This window comes from Colletotrichum phormii, assembly GCF_030913505.1.
Source record: "Colletotrichum phormii strain CBS 102054 chromosome Unknown BDP81scaffold_12, whole genome shotgun sequence".
Taxonomy (NCBI): domain Eukaryota; kingdom Fungi; phylum Ascomycota; class Sordariomycetes; order Glomerellales; family Glomerellaceae; genus Colletotrichum; species Colletotrichum phormii.
This window is the reverse complement of record NW_026851454.1, coordinates 1,187,698-1,206,071: the sequence shown is the minus strand read 5'-3', so window position 1 is coordinate 1,206,071 and position 18,374 is coordinate 1,187,698. Positions and strand designations below refer to the sequence as shown.

The 18,374-nt window shown below is 54.5% G+C and overlaps 6 protein-coding genes across 6 annotated transcripts; 3 read left to right on the top strand and 3 right to left on the bottom strand.

Moving 5' to 3' along the window:
* Positions 1-18: 18 nt before the first annotated feature.
* Positions 19-1,269, bottom strand: BDP81DRAFT_430318 (P-loop containing nucleoside triphosphate hydrolase protein). Its single transcript, XM_060590600.1, has one exon. It carries the CDS (start codon positions 1,097-1,099, stop codon positions 152-154), a length of 948 nt encoding a protein of 315 aa, XP_060444410.1. The 5' UTR covers positions 1,100-1,269; the 3' UTR covers positions 19-151.
* A 176-nt stretch (positions 1,270-1,445) lies between these two features.
* BDP81DRAFT_430316 (tartrate dehydrogenase) lies at positions 1,446-3,294 on the top strand. The gene is made up of 3 exons (XM_060590599.1): positions 1,446-1,990; positions 2,048-2,538; positions 2,591-3,294. The coding sequence occupies exons 1-3, from the start codon at positions 1,729-1,731 to the stop codon at positions 2,945-2,947; spliced, it is 1,110 nt and encodes a 369-aa protein (XP_060444409.1). The 5' UTR covers positions 1,446-1,728; the 3' UTR covers positions 2,948-3,294.
* Positions 3,295-8,195: 4,901 nt separating this feature from the next.
* On the top strand, positions 8,196-9,427 carry BDP81DRAFT_490908 (uncharacterized protein; the record flags this gene model as incomplete). The annotated part of the gene is made up of 2 exons (XM_060595298.1): positions 8,196-8,384; positions 8,469-9,427. The coding sequence occupies 2 exons, from the start codon at positions 8,196-8,198 to the stop codon at positions 9,195-9,197; spliced, it is 918 nt and encodes a 305-aa protein (XP_060444408.1). The 3' UTR covers positions 9,198-9,427.
* A 126-nt stretch (positions 9,428-9,553) lies between these two features.
* Positions 9,554-10,335, bottom strand: BDP81DRAFT_41851 (uncharacterized protein). The gene is made up of 3 exons (XM_060589701.1): positions 10,153-10,335; positions 9,626-10,028; positions 9,554-9,568 (listed from the first exon to the last, which is right to left on the bottom strand). Exons 1-2 carry the CDS (start codon positions 10,196-10,198, stop codon positions 9,706-9,708), a joined length of 369 nt encoding a protein of 122 aa, XP_060444407.1. The 5' UTR covers positions 10,199-10,335; the 3' UTR covers positions 9,554-9,568; positions 9,626-9,705.
* A 387-nt stretch (positions 10,336-10,722) lies between these two features.
* On the top strand, positions 10,723-12,397 carry BDP81DRAFT_395346 (allantoate permease; the record flags this gene model as incomplete). Its single annotated transcript, XM_060588058.1, has 2 exons — positions 10,723-10,978; positions 11,055-12,397. The coding sequence occupies 2 exons, from the start codon at positions 10,723-10,725 to the stop codon at positions 12,395-12,397; spliced, it is 1,599 nt and encodes a 532-aa protein (XP_060444406.1).
* Positions 12,398-12,989: 592 nt separating this feature from the next.
* Positions 12,990-14,597, bottom strand: BDP81DRAFT_461975 (uncharacterized protein; the record flags this gene model as incomplete). Its single annotated transcript, XM_060593844.1, has 6 exons — positions 12,990-13,654; positions 13,729-13,964; positions 14,020-14,119; positions 14,184-14,208; positions 14,304-14,384; positions 14,496-14,597. The coding sequence occupies 6 exons, from the start codon at positions 14,595-14,597 to the stop codon at positions 12,990-12,992; spliced, it is 1,209 nt and encodes a 402-aa protein (XP_060444405.1).
* Positions 14,598-18,374: the final 3,777 nt, after the last annotated feature.

Below are 18,374 nucleotides of genomic sequence, written 5' to 3'. Positions count from 1 at the left end.
GTCTAGATCCCCAGATTTGGGCAAGTAGCCAGTTCCGAGATGCAAAATGGGCTCAAGATTGGGAATGAAAATGTGTTGATACGACGCCAGATCAAGACCACTAATTCGCATAAGACAACAGAGAGGACACTTGGTTACTTGTGACTGCCTTCTACGCCTTGGAGACGCCCAGGACCTTTCGATTGGAGTCTAAGATAACGCGAACATGAGCCTTCCTCCCAGCATCCTGTTGCGGGAAAAAAGACTCGTTCGTCAACCTCTCTAGACACAGCTCATACGCGGGCATATACCCTTGAACAAAACGAACAACCTCCGCATCCGTCATGCCCGCACCTTTCTTCTCCCGCAATGCCCTCTCTTGGTCTAGACGCCAGTCGTAGACATTGACTAGTTGGTCTGTGCCGAGGTGAAGGAATGCGTCGAAGCGCCAGGGGCCCATGAAGCTCTCGCAGTACCTTTCCAAGTTTTTGTTGATGAGCTGAAGGTGCTCGAGGCTATGACTGGCTAGTGTCGTTGTGGATAGCTGAATGTTCTCCGAGTTGGCTGTTGATAATTCCTTTGCTCTTTTCCACTTCTCTTCGACTTCCTTGGGTGACAGTGGTTGGAAACCAAGGCACCAACCCTCAAAGATAAGAACCTCCAGAGGTGGGTTTCTAGGCACGTTGTCCCACTGCGATTCTGGGGCTCTGCCACCCTCACCGCTGAACAGACTTTTGTCGAATGACGGCCACTTGATGGGCTCTAGATCTGTCTGGTTTGGCTGTGACTTGGACACATCGTCGAAAAAGCGCCGCGCTAGATCTTCATCGTGTGTTCCGGGTTGTCCACGAGTGCGGAGAAAGCCATTTACAGGGTTAGAATCTCGTAATGACAACAGCTGTTCATGATCGTGGTAAAGGTCGTCTAATGATAGCGTCCTTGTGTTGATGCCATACTTGGCGTTGAGTGTGTTGGTAAGAGCCTCAGCCCATGTTGACTTTCCACTCCCCTGCAGGCCCGAAAGGCCAAGAATGAAAGGGGTCGCCGACTCCGCTCTATGTGTTTTGATTGAGGGAAGAAGTTGCTGAATGACAGCCTCTAAGGCTGTTGTATCGATCATGGCGAGATATTACCTTGACACTCAACCACCTGGCGACGGGAAATTTGCCAGTTGAAAAACACCTCTCAAGCCCGAAACCGAGGGCGCGCGTACGCTACCGTTGGAGGAATGCACGTGTTGATATGCTGTCAAACGCGGGGAAAGCTTGCGAATGACTCTGCGTGAGACTAATTGAGATTCAGAGTAGCTGCGTTAAAAGGCTCATCCTGTATTGCTTGTGAGGCAATTGGAAAACAACTCAACGCCGTCGAATGATAGTCCTGCGGGGTTGTCTTTGTCCGCGGACATTTCTTCGACAGCGGACAAAGTCAACACCGCTCCCCGGACCCCAGATCGCCGCCTCCACCACGAACCCCAACTCCACAAACTCCCGACACTTGCGGCGCAATCCCGAAGATGGTGGGCGATGAAGACGGTGATCTAGCCGTTGTCGGCGGGAGTCAGACAATTACAAAAGAAGACAACTTCACTGCGCTCTGACATACCCTGCAGCACAGCCATCATCACCAACTTCAAGATCTCATCTCATCATCAAAGGGAAAAGATACCTATCACACCCCTCGCCTTCTGCCCCTCATACGACTGCAACACCGCACATCCACCCACTTCACCCCTCACAGTCATTCAAGATGTCGCCCAGCGCCCTTCCCGCCCAAAAGTCTTACAGCATCGCCTCCATGGGGGCTGATGGCATCGGCCCGGAGGTCATCGAGGCCGGTGTGGAGGTCCTCAAGGCTCTTTCCGAGACTCTTGGCACATTCGACCTCAACTTCACCGACTACGACTGGAGCTCCGAGACTTACAAGAAGACCGGAAAGTACATTCCGGACGGTGGTCTCGAGCAGCTCAAGAAGCACGACGCCATCCTCTTCGGCGCCGTCGGTGCTCCCGGTACGTTACCCCCACGAGTCAAGACTCAATCTCGTGCTCATGACTAACTCACGCAAGATGTCCCCGACCACATCTCCCTCTGGGGTCTCCGCTTGGCAATCTGCCAGCCCTTCCAGCAGTACGCCAACGTCCGTCCCACCCGTGTTCTCCGCGGTACTCAGTCTCCCCTCCGCAACTGCGGTGAGGGTGATTTGGACTGGGTCATCATCCGTGAGAACAGCGAGGGTGAGTACGCCGGCCAGGGTGGTCGCTCGCACCGCGGCTTCCCCTGGGAGACCGCCACCGAGGTTTCCATCTTCACCCGCCACGGTGTTGAGCGTTTGATCCGCTTCGCTTTCGAGACTGCCCGCAGCCGCCCACGCAAGCTCCTCACTTTTGTCACCAAGAGCAATGCTCAGCGTAACGGCATGGTTCTCTGGGATGAGGTTGTCTACGAGGTTGCCAAGGACTTCCCCGACGTCTCTCTTGACAAGATGCTCGTCGACGCCATGACTACAAGAATGGTTCTGAACCCCAAGAGCTTGGACACCATTGTTGCCACCAACCTGGTAGGTATCTGTTGAATTGAGTTTTTTCATGAGAGACTAACAATGGCTGCAGCACGCCGACATTCTCTCCGATCTGGCTGCTGCCCTCGCCGGCTCCATCGGTATTGCTCCTACCAGCAACTTGGACCCCAGCCGCAAGAACCCCTCCATGTTCGAGCCCATCCACGGCTCCGCCTTTGACATCACCGGCAAGGGTGTTGCCAACCCCGTAGCGACCTTCTGGACTGCCGCCGAGATGCTCGAGTGGCTCGGCGAGAAGGAGGCGGCGACGCAACTCATGGAGTGTGTCGAGAACGTCACTGGCAACGGTGTTGTCACTGCCGATCTCGGTGGCAAGGCGACGACGAAGGAAGTTACTGCTGCTGTTGTGGCCGAGATCAAGGCCAGGCTTGGCAAAGGCAGGCAATAGAGGGTTACTTGGGCATAAGAAATGTAGCGAGGATTTATGATTGCGCATGAGGAGGACCTGAGCTTACATGATAGGAAGCAGTGAGGGGATAGAATACCAGCATATGTACATGTTGGATTCACAGGTGGAAAAGGAAAATACTCGAGTATCGTGGGTAGCAACGATCACCGACTGTAGTGGTGATATTGCTTGTTCTTGTTGTTCTTGAGTGGAAGTCTAACCAGGTGCCAGCGGCGGCAGGAAGTCTGGGGTATACCACCCTCGTGTGGCTGAGCCACACGGACCACCGTGGCTGGAACGGACCGCGGCAGCAACCTCCTGCTGCCTAATGTAGGCCTATTCCAACAGTACATTTACACACGGTGCGCTTACTTAGCCGAAGAGAATGTTACGGATTTATGAAGCCAGATCGTGAAGCACCCCTGTGAGACAGTCAGCACATGGTGTCTGATTGAATTGGGACCACTCTCTCAACCTTGACATATCATATATGTAGCCTATTTGTGTAGTTCGTGTTCGTCCAACCCTCAAGCATTCGTCTAACCTTTTGCACAGTGTTCCTGGGTCAACGGACAAACCTCAATAGCTCATACGTGAATCTATTTTTATCTAAGGGATTGATTAAGTAGAATGGCATTAGTAACATTGAAGAAACGTGAGTACTTTGTGCATGTAGCTAGAATATGCCTCGAGAGTCTCACAAGCCAACTCCCGGACTTCAATTAGAGCACCAATGGTTTTCCAGTCATCTCCATGTCATCCAACATTAAAGTGGAAGATTCTGTAGACCCTGCAGTAAACTAAGATCATCAAGGCTGCATAAGAGTGACTGAAAATGGCTAGAACGTTTCGTATCGTCAAGTCGGTGAGATGCATATGCTATTTCTGTACGACGCAGATGTTCTAGAATCATCATGGCAAGTTAGTCTTCTCCTTGAAGAAGCAGGAGGTTATGTCCCGTCTGCAGAAGCGACTCGTTCAGATTCAGCCATGCCCCTGATGCCCCCGGCATGAAACGGTTCCCAGTCGGGGCGGCCGATAGATCTCTCCCCTCCTTCTATGTCTTGTGTCTTGAATCCTCTCTAATTAGCTACCTCATAATTGAGAACAAGACATGGCACGCCTCAGATGTGCACGTACTAGTGTATTCTCTCGACACGTGCTTAGCGAGCATCGCCTGCTCCGTGCTACGGGAGGCCATGTGAAGCGACGAACCCATCAAGAGATGAACGAAAGAATGCCATTCTTATCCACTTCACATATGAAATACGACATGGACGTTCGCCTGACGAATGACCTTAATCTTGTCCCTGGCCAACGATTCAATCGCGGTAGCTGCCTCATCCGAGTCAAGTCTGTTCTCGCCAATCCCCAATAGTCTAGCGTATCCGGCCGTGCTAGCTGTAGCCTCTCAGCCTTGACGATGTAACGACGGACCCAGCGCGCCGGGTGCTCTGGCAGTAATGTTTCCATGAATCGCGTGGCAAGAAAAGTGAGGATCTGACACAGCCCGCTTGTTCTACCGGCGATCTAGAAAGAAGGAAAAGATGGACAGGAAACGATAGCACGGCAAGGGCTAAGAGGTAGACGGTTCGGCGAGGGCACGGTTGATGGCCCCAGTGCTCTTCTTTTGCGTCGAGAACTCTCGCTCCGATGTTTCCGTGGAACGTGTTTGGAATCTTTCTCGATCCAATCTGTGAGCACTGAGAAGTGGTCAGGAGGTTCGGAAGTAGCATCTACTGCGTCATCCGCCGACCAAGCGGGGCGGGGCGTCTGATGCTATGGAATGCGTACAACGTCGCGATCCGGCGGGCCGTCATGTGCAGGTAGGTAAAGTGAAGGAGATAAAGTAGGTACCTTACATCTAGGTAGGCATGTGGTAAACTGGTACGTAGGACTGATCTCACATCTCACGACGCGAGATTAACCAAGCCGGAGGGAGGGCACTCTGCATCTTGCAGCGAGCGATGTGACTCGACCTCAAAAGCGACGGGAGCTTCAGATATGACATGGATAGTCTGACAGGACTGACTCTTTGACAGGTCGTAGGCGCCGGCGGCTAAAGGAGACGGACGGGTGGTGGGCACGCGGGAGGTGGCGCAAGTCAATCATGAAGTGATGGACGGGGTCGTGTGTCTGGCCTTTAGCCTGGGTTATCCATAGCACGCCCAGCACAAGGCAGATCAGGATCAGGATCTCCGCGAGAAAGGATGCCCGTCAGCCACGAGCGGGCGCCCGTAAGGCAGAGAGAGCCATTGACCATGAGTTTAAAACTGCCCGAGGGACCCATTAAGTGGAGTCGTAGGAGGCCGCGGGAAATCCCATTGACGGCGTTGATCAGCGTATCCTTGAATATGTTTTGGTGTCTAGGCGCCCTTGACCGGCGAAGGGCGATGTATGATGTGGTAGCTCATAAGCTTGGGAAAGGAGGCGAGGGAGTGGGCTGCTGCGTTTGGATGGCAGGAGAGTCATGCTGCTTCTCCTGTATCATGAAGACATCAATCCCCAGTTCAGATCGAAAAGGAGGGGGGGAAGAGAGAGACATTGATGCTGCGTGTCAAATGGAGACCGGCTAGTTTGCCCTCATCCCGTGGTCCGACAGGCCTGATCGTGCGAATGGACACTTGGGGGGAAAGGTACGCGGGCAGACCGGGCACTCGGATATAGCTCTATGTTGCCTGTCCGAAATTCTGTCCGACGGTTCCAGCGCCGCTTCTTTGCAAACCTTTTGATTCGGCCACTGTTTGACAAGGTCGAGTTGCAAGGCCGAAGCGTAGCTTTGGGCTGCGTTAGTCTCGACTCCTTTCAATTTTGGGGGCCCGGAACGTGGGAACGATGGGAGGCAAGCAGGGCGGGAAAGGGGTCTAGATGCTAGACGAGTCCCGGGTTCATGGGATATCCATCGACTCCCAAACGGTGTTGAAAAGGCCATATATACCCTTCAAAGGTCAGACCACACGCGCCGCAGTAAAACAAGGTAGTTAGTGCAGGGCAGAACCTTGGCGCAAGGCATGGCATGCCTGCATTAAATAACAGGAAACATGGGAGAGTCTCGCAAAATGGGGAAATGCAGAATTGGGGGAAAGAAACTGGATAACTGGACTTTGGGAGAGCTTTTTCTTGCGCTTTGATCCTATGTCTCTGCGGCAAGTTGCAGAAAAAGGGAGGACTTGGACCAGCTCTCTGGGATGAAGCTCTGCTTTAGCAAAGGAAAAGGTCGGGCCTATATGCAACTTGTGCCCTTCCCCCCCATTGCTAGAGCTCCCTTCCCTCCTTTTCTCATGACACCTCAGCTGAATATGCCCTTGATCAGTTGAACACGGCGTGCATGCGCTCCTCTGCTGTGCTTCTTCTGTGCTCTCCCATGCTTCTCTCTCTGTATGCTCTTTACACTCTCTGCTAACGCTTCCCATGTGCTCTGATGTCCGGACTTGACTCCGCACTAGCGTTTGACGCTAGAACTGAACGCAACTGAGCGAGCAACGGTTCTGGCTCCAGTCAAGAGCATGGGAACCCCGGGGACACCGGCTGTTCCCCAAATCTCCAGTTACAAGTAGGCCCTTTTGCTCTCACCAAGGGGCGCCGAAAGGTCGATCGCTGAAGCTGTAAAGTGGGCGGCGTGGTGGGAGGGAGACCCGACGCCAGGGTCGGCCCCTGTGTCGGGAGCTAATCGACATGTTCCGCCGCAACGGAGTCCGTCGCCGACCGTGGAGTGCCAAATCCTCCGAAAGTTCATGTTCCGAGTCTGGCTAGATCCCGGAAAACATACTTCATGTCTCACAGAACTGAGAGGTCTTGGCCTGGCAAGTTCTGGCCAAGGGGGGCTTGGGGGAGGCACTGGGGGCGCACGGCGCCAAGTATCGTGTCTTGTCTTGTCAGCTCAACACCACTCCTTTCCTTTTTCATTCGGTGACTTATTTTGCCTTTCCCAACACACAACCCACAAAGAGGGGTGGGTGGGAGGCGGTAGACCCGGGCGAACAGAGTCCAGAGCATTGGCGTTGCTGATTGAGGTGAAGCTCTGGGTTAATGCCGGCCAAAGTTTGCAAAGGACGGAAGATGCCAAACACTTTGAAGCCAACACCACATTGTGACCGGTGCCAATCAGGCGACTTGGACGGCTTCCCAGGACCAAGGAAGCTCCGCCAGTCCGTCAAAGGGGAATCCGAGGAGCACGCCTGCTAATGCTGCTGCTGCTGCTGCTGCTGCTGCTGCCACTGATGTTGATGCTATGGCTGTCACTGCTTGCTTGGCAGCCCGCCGCTGACCGCTGCTGCTCGGGGCCCGAAAAGGAACATCCTATGGAATGGCTCAGATACCACCTGGGCACGTTTTCGAAACCAGGGACCGGCCGGTCAGGCATCCGTCTGATGTCGCGATGCATTTCATGCTGCCCTCATGATTCGTGTTGCGACGGTGGGCGAACGTGCGCCTGGGATCCGCGCCACCACACACACACCTCTGTGCTTGTCCAGTGAACACCTTTCCATATGAAGTAGTTGACTGCCGCTTCGTGTGGTTGGAGAGAGGGAGGGAGAGGTAAGGCGAGAGAGCTCTGGTTCCTGCTTGTCACTCAGATCAAGCTTATCGAAAGTTACTGTTGTTGCTGTCGCTGTTGCTTTTCCGGCGCGCGCGCAAAACGAGCTTCTCTTTCACTCGTTCTTTTTTCTTCTCTTCCCGTCCCCCAATCCTCAATTTACTCACCTAGTCCTCCTCTTGGAGACAGACAATAAGCAGTGCTGCCTCAATGCAGTCAGGAAGCAACGAGCCGGTGGCTGCGGCGGCGGCGGCTGCTGATATCACTGGCGACAACGAAGGCCAGCAAATAACATCATCAAAGGCGAGCTTCGAGGACGCACCGCAAGAACAGCCACCTAGCACCTCGAACTCTGGCAAGAGCCACCCGTCCGAAGATAGAGCTCCAAGTGACGACGCCGGAGGAGTCAAGAACGGCAGCAAACCAGCTTCGCAAAAGGCACCGAGCAGACAACCATCCGTGGAAGGCGGCGAGGGAAGCCGGGCAGCAGTCGCCGCAGGATCATCATCGCAACAGGGAAGCCGAACCGGGTCCCAGCAGGGCAGCAGGAGGGGCTCCAACGAGGCAGCTGTGGCCGGCGGCGGCGGTACGGCCGACGCCCCGACCGCAGCGTCGGATGCGGCGATCACCAGGGAGCGCGCTCCCGGCGACGAGAACCGTGAGGCATTCCGCGACTCCACGATCACGGCCGTCAGCGAGAGCACGGCGCAGATGCTCGGTCGAGACGGCGTGCCAAAGACCACGACTGATCCGGCGGCCGCAGGAGTCCTTGGGGGAACGGGCGAGACCCCCGGCGACGACGACGAGCTCGAGCCCCTGACAAAGTACGTCGACTGGACGGAACACATCTCCATCTCCATCGGCCCGTTTGTCATTCTCTTCTTCGATCTCGCGCTGCCAGTCTGCATCTACTACAGTTGGCTCCGCGCACGACGAAACGATCGTCGCGCCGCGTGTCATCCTGCCTACGACGCGGGCGTGGAGTGCGGACTTCCTCCTGTCCAGACGGTCGAGAGTAGAATTCTCGGGCTTGCCATTATTTCTTTCGGTTTCGGCGAAGTGTACATCCTCATCGTGCGAGTATATCGACTCTTCACCCGCCACGACGAGTGCGCGCCGCTGCTGTCCAAGTCCCGGTGGGAGCTGGATGCCACGACCTGGGTATACACACTTGGTCTGATTGCCGCTTTGGTCCCCTTTGTCTGCTCGACCACCGTCTACGAGCCAGACGTCGTCGAGTGGCTGTACCTGTACTCTCCCGCCTTCATGTTCATGGTCCTGGACGTCATCGCCTTCGCGACGTTGATCCCGATCAAGATCCCGTTCCGCATCAACTCAGACCCCAAAGGCACGCGTCTGAAGCCCATCGTCTACTACGCCGCCGAGGACTTCTTCGCCGTCGATGGAGCGCAGAACAGGGAATTCCGCAAAAAGTACGTTGAGCGGTACGACAAGTCGATGATGTTCCGCAAGATGATTCTTGAGTTGACGCTCTTCTGGATCGGCGGCTGCACGGCGTACATTGGCTACGTGGCCGGCATCATTTGGAATCTGGAGTTTGAACGCGCTTTTGGCACAACGTTGGGCGTCTTGTTTGGGTGGATTATAATCTGGGGTGTCACGGCGAGATTTTGGATCGAGTACGCGATCAAGCGCGAGCAAAAGTGGTGGAAAGAGAACAAGGCCGAAAGAAACGCGGCCAAGCTTCAATGAGCCTAGTGTTTAATCACAGTTGAGCCCTCCCTTGAGTGAGAGAGAGAGACACACACAGAGAAAGAGTCAGAAAGAGAGATCGACGAAGAGAGAGGCCGTCACTAAGGGTGGAGGGAGTGGCTCATTACTGTAACCTAGTGTTAATAATGGCACTGCCAAGATCATGTACTTATGGAGGACGCATGGGTTCTGACTGACAAGACAAAGGCATGAGAGCCTGGATACCCAGGAAAAGGAAGATACCGAGAGGGCGAATTTTTGCGATTAATAAGTAAATCATTTCTTGCTTCTAGATGTTGTTCAGTGGTCTCACCAGTAGTGTGTGAATATGATCTGATTAGATCTCAACACGAAACTACTTGATAACTCTTCTGAATAGCATCGAGTCAACGTTTTGCCAACAGGAGGGGCGGCATTCGTCCACCCACAGCGCTCATTCCAACCGCAAAACGAGCGGAATCGTAAAGGTACCGCCTCTCCCACCTCGAAACAGCGAAGGGCGGCCTTCCTAGAAAGCCAAGCCTGGCCCAGGCTCCCCAAGTTCGTGGCAGCATGGGCCGCGAGGCGCACAGCGGAAGAGAGTTTTGGGGTCCGGGAGGCGAAAGGGTTTCTGTGGATGTGTGTGAAAGAGGTGGTGTGGTGTCTCGTGGGATGTCGCGATGTGGTCGAGGCAGCTCGAGGCCCGCGGGACGGCGGTCGGGTCCTTATTTCTGATTTTCTGGGGGAAGCTCTGGACTCCTGTTCGAATGAGGCGAAGATAATTGAAAGAGGAAATCATCTCGCAACTATTAGCGGGTACATACTCGGAGTTGTGAATGTTTCTTGTTGGTGCTGCACAAATGTGAGTTGTGCATTTTATGTATTGCTTCTTCTCGCATAAGATGCTCATCGTCAAGAATCTATAGAGCTGAGCTTCTCATTCACTTGTGCTGGCGTTGGGGATGAATATGCTTACGCGCTCCACGATATGCCGCCAGATCATTGACAGCGGGTAGAATCATAAAATCGGTTATGCGCCTCACCTCAGAATCTCCAGCTCACTCATGGCATCAAACGGTTATAGATACTCGGTTTCATCGTGAGCCAGGCTATTCCAGTACAGCCCACAAACTACAATAGATGAAAATGCGAAGCGACGAAAGAGGTATTCAGATGAGATACTTGATGACAGAAATGAAGTTGGATTGGTGTTTGAGATTCAAAGTCATCTTGAGTCTCACTCCATTCTCGTCTTTACTCAGAAGAGGGGTCTCACTCAGCTCTCACTCTTCTCAGCCGCATCGGATGGAACACCCCGATTCAATCTTCTTCATCCAAAAAAGCCTCACACATTCCTCCATCCCACAGCTCACTCATCCGGCACCACCCTCCATCACTTTTTTCCTCGAACCAAAATCAGACACTCCAGAAGGTAAACCTTTTGCAGCCCTCTGAAACTCATCTCATCATCCACAGCAACGGGCAAGGTGACCCCCCTCTTGCCCACCGCCTACCGCACACCATCTACGCGATTAGATCCCGCAAAATGAATCCCGAAAAGGAACTCTCCCCCGCCACCACCGCCGGCCCCGCTCCGGGATCCCAAACGCCCAGTCCCGATCCCGACGTCGAAGCCTCTCATCCCGCTTCCGGCGCCGTACCCGATGAATCTCACCACCGCGCCGGCGACGACGATGCCCTCGCCATGGTCGGGATACACAGCCAGCCCTACGATCCCGCCGTCGCCGCCCGCGCCGTTCGGAAGATTGACTGGTTCCTCATCCCCGCCATGATTTTTGGATGTTCGTCACACTCCCTTACTTGAAGTCTCACCTTCCCTCACACTACTCCCCGCGACCCGTCTCTAACATGCAACAGACGGCCTAGTCTACTACGACAAAGCAATCCTAGGCTCAGCAGTCCTCTTCGGCATGACAACAGACCTCGACCTCTCCGTCCCCCTCCCCTCCGGCACAGTTGACACATCCCGCCTCTCCTGGGCAACCTCCCTCTTCTACTTCGGCATGCTAGCAGGCCTCTACCCAATGACCTACGCCCTCCAACGCCTTCCCCCCGGCCGCACCCTCGGCACAATCGTCATCCTCTGGTCCGGAATCTGCATGCTCACCGCAGCCGTAACCTCCCACGCCGGCCTCTACGCCCAACGCTTCTTCCTAGGCTTCGTCGAGTCCGTCATCCCCACGGGCTTCATGTGCATCGTCTCGGGGAACTACAACCAGGCAGAGCAATCACTCCGCCAGAGCTGGTGGTTCTCCTCCACGGGCCTCTTCACCATCATCGGCGGCGCCCTAAACTACGCCTTCGCCCAGGTGAAGGGAGGCGACCTCCGCCCGTGGCAGTATATCTACCTCCTCGCAGGCTGCCTCACATTCCTCTTCGGCCTAGCCTGCTTCCTCCTCCCAGACTCCCCCGTCTCAGCTTGGTTCCTCACGCGCGACGAGCGCTTCGCGGCCGTAGAACGCCTCCGGCACGGCCAAACCGGCATCCGCTGCACGAAATTCAAACCCTACCAACTCCGCGAAGCCCTCCTCGACGCCAAAACCTGGCTCATCGCCCTGATGATGGCCTCGGCCTACACAATGAACGGCGCCGTCTCCGGTTTCGGCCCGCTCATCGTCTCGACATTCGGCTGGACCTCGCTCGAATCAATCCTCTTCCAATTCCCCCTCGGCGGCCTCTGTTTCATCGTCATCCTGGCAACGGGCTACCTCGGCACCCGCTACGCCAACATCCGCATCCTCATGCTCGTAACGTGCTGCCTACCCGTGATAGCAGGCTGCGCCATCATCTGGCGCTCCTCCTGGACGCACCACGCCGCCGCGCCAGTGGTAGGCTACTCCATTACGGGCTTCTTCGGCGGTGTGGTGAGCCTCGTCATCACGCTCGGCATGTCCAACGTGGCAGGCCACACGAAAAAGAGCTTCATGGCGGGGACGATTTTCGCCGCCTACTGCGTCGGCAACATTGTCGGCCCGCAACTCGTAAAGTCGCAGAGCAAGGCGTCACATTATCCGGAGCTGTGGCTCGGACTCATTATTTGTTATGTGATTTGCATCCTCGCGTCCGCAGCGTTGTACTACGTGCTCTGGAAGGAGAATAAGCGCCGCGATGCGCTTCCTGTTGATGACGAGGAGCGGGCTAAGTTTGCCTTTCAGGATTTGACGGATAAGGAGAATCCCTACTTCCGTCACGTGTACTGAGAAGTTGACATCCTATCTTGCATTTCCCGAGATTACCTCTAAACACCTGTTTGAATTGTAATAGAGTCCTCAAACTCACTTGATAGATATGTAGTAGAAAGCCCACACACTAATGCTAATGAAGAATCAAATGACGATGCGAACCAAATGTCTGCTTGAAATGCTTCAAAATGTCTTCCCGATCGATTCATACATCGGGGCGTCATGAATTATGCAACATGAACCGCACATCTCGTCAAGGAGATGGCCATCTAGCTAGAAATACAACCATGATTAACCATGCGCCAGAACCGGAGCCTTCCGTCTCAGTGCTTTTTGGCGGCGGTTTGCCCCGTTCCGTTCGTCATGATAGTTGGCCCGAATGATGGTGGGCAGAGAAGTAAATACGATCAAATTCCCAGCCATGCTATCCGAGCATGTGGGCCGGGCACGCCGAACCATCGAAAACGCCACTCTCTATGCATATGTCTTGTCGCATCCGAAAATAAAACGCCGAAAAAATTTGTCCTTGAAAATCATGACGCCGTATACCCTGTATATCTCCCAAAGGCGAATTCCGCTTTCTTCCTTTTGGTGTAAATGGCAGGCTCGCTCATCTGGGCGACCTTGGAGGGTTGTTTGGTAGTTCTGCCGGCATGTTCTCATCCCCTCGTCCATCATTCAACTCTACCGGCGAGTGTATGGTGCCGGGCACCGGTGCTAGCGGGGGTGGTGGTTGCTGTGGCGGGTATCCGGGTCCTACAGTTGCGCTGCCCGGTGGTGGTGTTGGGTAAACACCTGGTAGATCCGCCTTGCTGGCCGGCATGGGTTGAACCATGGGGAACTGGGGGGAGCCCATCATGCTGCCAGACTGACCCGTGTGCTGAGGTCCGATGGGCACCTGCTGCTGGTACATTCCGTAGTTCTGGGCCGGCCAGACGCCGCCTTCGGGGGGTGGCTGTTGTTGAGGAGGCTGTGGTGGCCAATTGCTGCCGGGGAAGTACGCCGGTTGGAAGCCATGCGGCGGCACAGAGTTCGGCGGAGACGGGTTCGTTTGCGAGTGTGGTGATTGTGCGTACGGCTGACCGTAGTAGGCGTATGCGTGGGGGTGTTGAGGAGGCGGGTATTGGTGGTTCCAGTGGAAGTACGTCGGAACGGCGGAAGTCATTTGCGGAGAGGCGACCATCTTGTCCCCTTCGGCCTGAATAGTCTTTTGCGAATCGGTAGTGCTGGGTGCCTTTTCCAAGTTCGCTTTACGTAGCGCATGAAGAGCGCGGCCTGCCATAATCAGTCAATAGTCCTACTTGTTGGGGGTACCCTACTCGCTAAGTAGTACTAAGAGCGCAACGTACCAAAGACACTGATGGTGACGATAAAGAGCACAAAGTTGACAACGGAAGTAGCTGTCCCGGCAAACGTTGCGGCGACGAAGCCATCCGCAAACGGCTCGACGTTCATCTTATAGTACACTTCATACTTGGGACCGAACGTCACGATGAAGGCATCGAGGGAGTCGAGATCATCTGCGTGACTGGCAAGCAGGGCCATAGTGATCAACCAGAAGACGACGGTGAGTAGCTCAAGGCCGCTACGGAGACAAGTTAGTCGGAGCGCTTCTCGAAGCTCGTGCTGGGATTTCCTACAGATGCACCCAGCAGTTGTACATGACGGGAATGAACATGACGGCTACGCCGAGCCATGTCAGATAGGAGAAGGTCCAGGCGAAAGCAAACCATGAAAATGCTATGCGCAACATTAGTAATGAGACACAAGAGTGGGAAGAGGCGGGGATGGCAGTGTTACGTACGGAAACCCTCTGTACCGCTAAAGGACTGCATCGTAAAACGCAAACAGTCAGTAAGAGTAAACCAAAAGGGCGGGATCCAAGCAAAAGCCAGATCAGAGGTCAAGAGAATTTGCAGCATACCGTTATCCTGCGATAGCCCGTGGCTTTCTGCATAGTGGTGAGCCCAAAGACTGTTATTCCCAGCGTCGCAATGGCGAGGACCTAAGATTCCACAACCGTCAACATGATATTTCGTACAGCAGGCTATCGCCCAAGTCGGTTCACGGGAACCGATCTTGTTGGTGTAGCTGGGCCGGGAAGTGGTGTCCTTACGAGCTGGAGAATCCTGACGCCTGCGATCCAAACCGGCATGGCCGGAACATGAGAGCGATTCCTCCCATCTTTGGGCCAAATGTTCTTGGTCAAAAAAGACATGGACGAGGATGCGAGGGGTTCAGACCCCTTGGGTTCAGGTTCGGGAGACTGAGTCCTCGTCGGCTGACCCGGTGCCTCACGAGGAGACGGGGCGTTATCGGGCCGTCGTGATGGCGGATTAGAGGTGACAGGTTGGAGATTGGCGAGCGGAATCGAGTTGGAGTCGACCGGATCTTCGGTCGCGACGTCGTCCCTCGACGGGGAGGGATCGCGGTGTGATGGCGACGACGTCGTGGTGGTGAAATGGGGAGAACGGACGTTGTTTGTGGCTAGGTTTGTATCAAGGTTGTCGTCGTTTTCGTCGCGAACAGTACGGTTTTCGGTATGGGTCGATATCGGGGGCGGCGCAACTGGTGATGTATGAGGACCTATGTTGGGCGCCTGAGGGAATGTTTTCGTTGGAGGAGAGTTGGACCTGTCGGTCTCGACGTTTCGTAGTTGGCGGCGACTGTCACGGGTGGTCGTAAGGTTGTCGAGAGGTAAAAAGGCAGGGTTGAGGTGGTGAGGTAAAGCTGGCGGCGGTGGTGGTGGTGGTTGTGGTGGTATTGACGGTGTTCGGTGAGGTGCTTGCTTGCTGGGTAGTAGCGGTGGTGTTTCTTTCGCCAATCGACGTCACAAAGGGTGGAATGGCGGAGGCTAAGGGCTGAGCGCACTGAGCAAATGTTTTTTTCGGTTCCCTTCCTCCAATGCAACGGCAACGTCTTTTTGGGTCGTTAAAGTGCTTGGGGGGGTGTGGATGGAGGGGAGGGGAGCCTAGCAGACCGTAGGAGGGGGGGGGGGTCCCGGTCCGATCAGAGGAAATTGGGCTGGTTCGCTGGCTGGCAGGCTGGGGGACCTTGGGAATCTCTGGCGTCCGTGGTTCAGGTATGTGAGCAGAGCTGGGTGATGGTCGCTGGAGCTTGAAAGAAGGTTGGCACCGGTGGCCAGGGGCGCTGGGCTGTGGCTTTTCTTCGTCTGTTCCGCCTTTCTGTGTCTAGAGGCTTCGATGTTGACGGGTGGTGAGATGAGTTGAGTTTGTTAGGGCCCGTTCTTTTGGGATGATAGCCAACGTCGGGTTGTCTGTGAGTGGTGTGCTGCTGGTCTGGCGTCCGGGTGATGGGAGAGGGCGGAGAGTATCGGCAGGTTTTCCTGTATCCTCCTTGTTGATCTGATCTGGAAGAGGTCGGCAAAGGGGTGTGTGGGCGGATGGAATGGGGATGGGGGATGGGGATGATGATGGATGTGATGGGGAAATGGTCAATGGGTAATAGGAAATGAGAAGACGGCATAGGATTGGAGGAAAGGGGATGATGGATGGATCATTGACCAAGAACCAGGAACCTCGTCAGTCAAGGATTCGAGATACCTAGATGGTAGAAGCAGAGGCACGGTACGGTACGGAATAGAGAGAGAGGCAGAGACAGGAACAAGCTAATCCATTCTGAATACTGAAGAGGAACGGGCATGGATGGATAGACATGGGACAGCAGACAAAAGCGCCGAGGAAAAAACCTGATCTGAACTTGGAAGAGAAAAACGGCTGCCACTCGCTGTGCTCTGGGCGAATTGGACGAATTGGAAGTGGCCGGGCTTCTGGTACTAAGGTAGAGAGGCTTGCTTGTTTGTTCCGTCACCTTGTATTCGTACCGTACTTTGTGTGTACGGAATAGTGTAGGATGAAACGGAACACGGCTGCCGCCCGTTGGCCATACTTCGTACCGTACCGTAGACTCAATGCCTGTTAACTGTCGAGTACCTATCCGTACGGAGCATTCATCGTAGCCGTGGTGGGCGTAGCATCCAACAGCAACTCAAAAAGTGGCCGGGGAAAGAAAAACCTGGAGCCACAGGACTCAATGACGAGAAGTAGATGATCCAATCACCCACCAATCGACAATAAAGCGGGTTCCACCAACCTGCTCCAGACACAGCGCCAAGAACAAATGCCAAGCTTCCACGAGGGCCAACGTGCCAAGAGGAAGGAGGGGGCTTCTTGGTGCCTCTTTCTCTTTTTTTCTCTGCGTCTCTCTTACTCTCTCTTTCCCAATGTTCTTGTCCAAGGAAAGTAAGGTAGTCACGAATACCTGTACATTGGTAGTGAAGTATCTTCTCTTAGGTAAGGTGGTCGGCACGTGCCAGGTATCTTGGAAAGAATATCGTGATGCGTGGTGTCTCGAATGGCAAGAAACGAGAAATGCAACTGCCCAAAAAAACCAAAGAAACAAAACACATTGTGGAAGGAAGGATGGGACACACGGCGGGGAGGAGGAAAGGCGGCTGTTGTCATTGGACTAGCGTGACCAAATGCCCCGCAACGCCAAGTGGCTGGCTGAATTCGGACGTCATGATTCGATAGCAGACCTTCCCACTTTTTATCCTAAGTGCCTATCTACGTAAGTATCTTTTGTTTGTAGTTTGCGTCACTAAATACCTCTGACCTTCCGTTCCTGCCTTACCTTAGACTTTCGGGAAAATCCAACGAACGGCTCATAGTCCAGTGACCGCCGTCCAATCACCAGACGGACGCTTCCTCGGGAGTACGTATCTTTCCGGGGCTAGGAACACCCGGCATTCGACCGTCCACTTCAGGTACGTACCTGGCAAGCTTCAGCCGTCTGAGCGTATGATCTTCTCTGCCGCTGTCACCGTCAATTTGCACCTTTTTCCATCTTTTCAGCTTCAATTCCTCAGTATCTCAGAACAGGCACGCATACAGATATTTCCCGGCACAATACTTCGTATCATCAGCATCCAACTTCCACCACTATTTTTGATGCCAGTGGCTCCAACAACACCATCTTCTACGCTCCACTTCAAGGGCCAAGCACTGCCCCCAACATCCAGAAGAAGCTTCAGGATGCTCTCCATCCCGGTCTGTCATCAAATCCGCTCACCACCCAAGCCCATCTCTGCAGAGGAAATGCCCATAGGCCATGGATGGAGGGGTGGGCCGCTCGATAGGGTCCCCGGTCGTGTGCTTCCAAGACCTCTCCCCGTCCAATCACCCTCAACCTCGTCCACCCAGCGCCGCCCCAAACGGCATCGCTTTTTGTCCCGGCCACTGATCACCGCCCCAGTGTGGCAGAGCCATGCACCCGTGGGACAACCACCGACGCATCATGGATCGATGGATACGCCGTCACGCAGTACCATATCGCGCCTCCAGGCTTTCCATCCACCTGTTGTCAACTTCGTCTCCCCTGCGAAAGACCCGTTGCTTCAACTGGTTCGCCGCCACAGACTCAGAGAGAGAGCCTTTGTCACGGCGTTTTTGCGGACGGACCCAAATTGCTGTCAATGTTCCTCGGATTCACAACTCTACGAACCCTCCTCCCATCGTATCCTATACGACCTTTTCTAGCGCGGTGTACGGATACGCATAAGGTACATATTCAATACGGATGGCCTTGGCTCGCCCAAGAAACGCCGCCAGACACAAGAGCCATCGCGCATGCGCTTAGAGCGCCCGCCCTTGGAGACGTCCATTCAGGCTCTTGCGGCTCCTTCAGATACCACACACAAACACCAAGACATACGCACCAGCACGGAAACTACCTGGCAATACCACTACAATCGAAACACGCCCTGTCCCATGGCACGATGCATTCTTGCAAATCCTTCTGTGACTACCTACCTAACACCTCACAAAGCGGTGGAGAGTCAGCCAGGCACACACACACACACACACACACACACACACTATCCGTACACTAAGGTAGATAGCGTGTGTGTGGCACCAGAGAGGCACGAGAGGTTGGGGTGGTGCCCATCATCAGCACCTTCACTCAACGTCTGAGA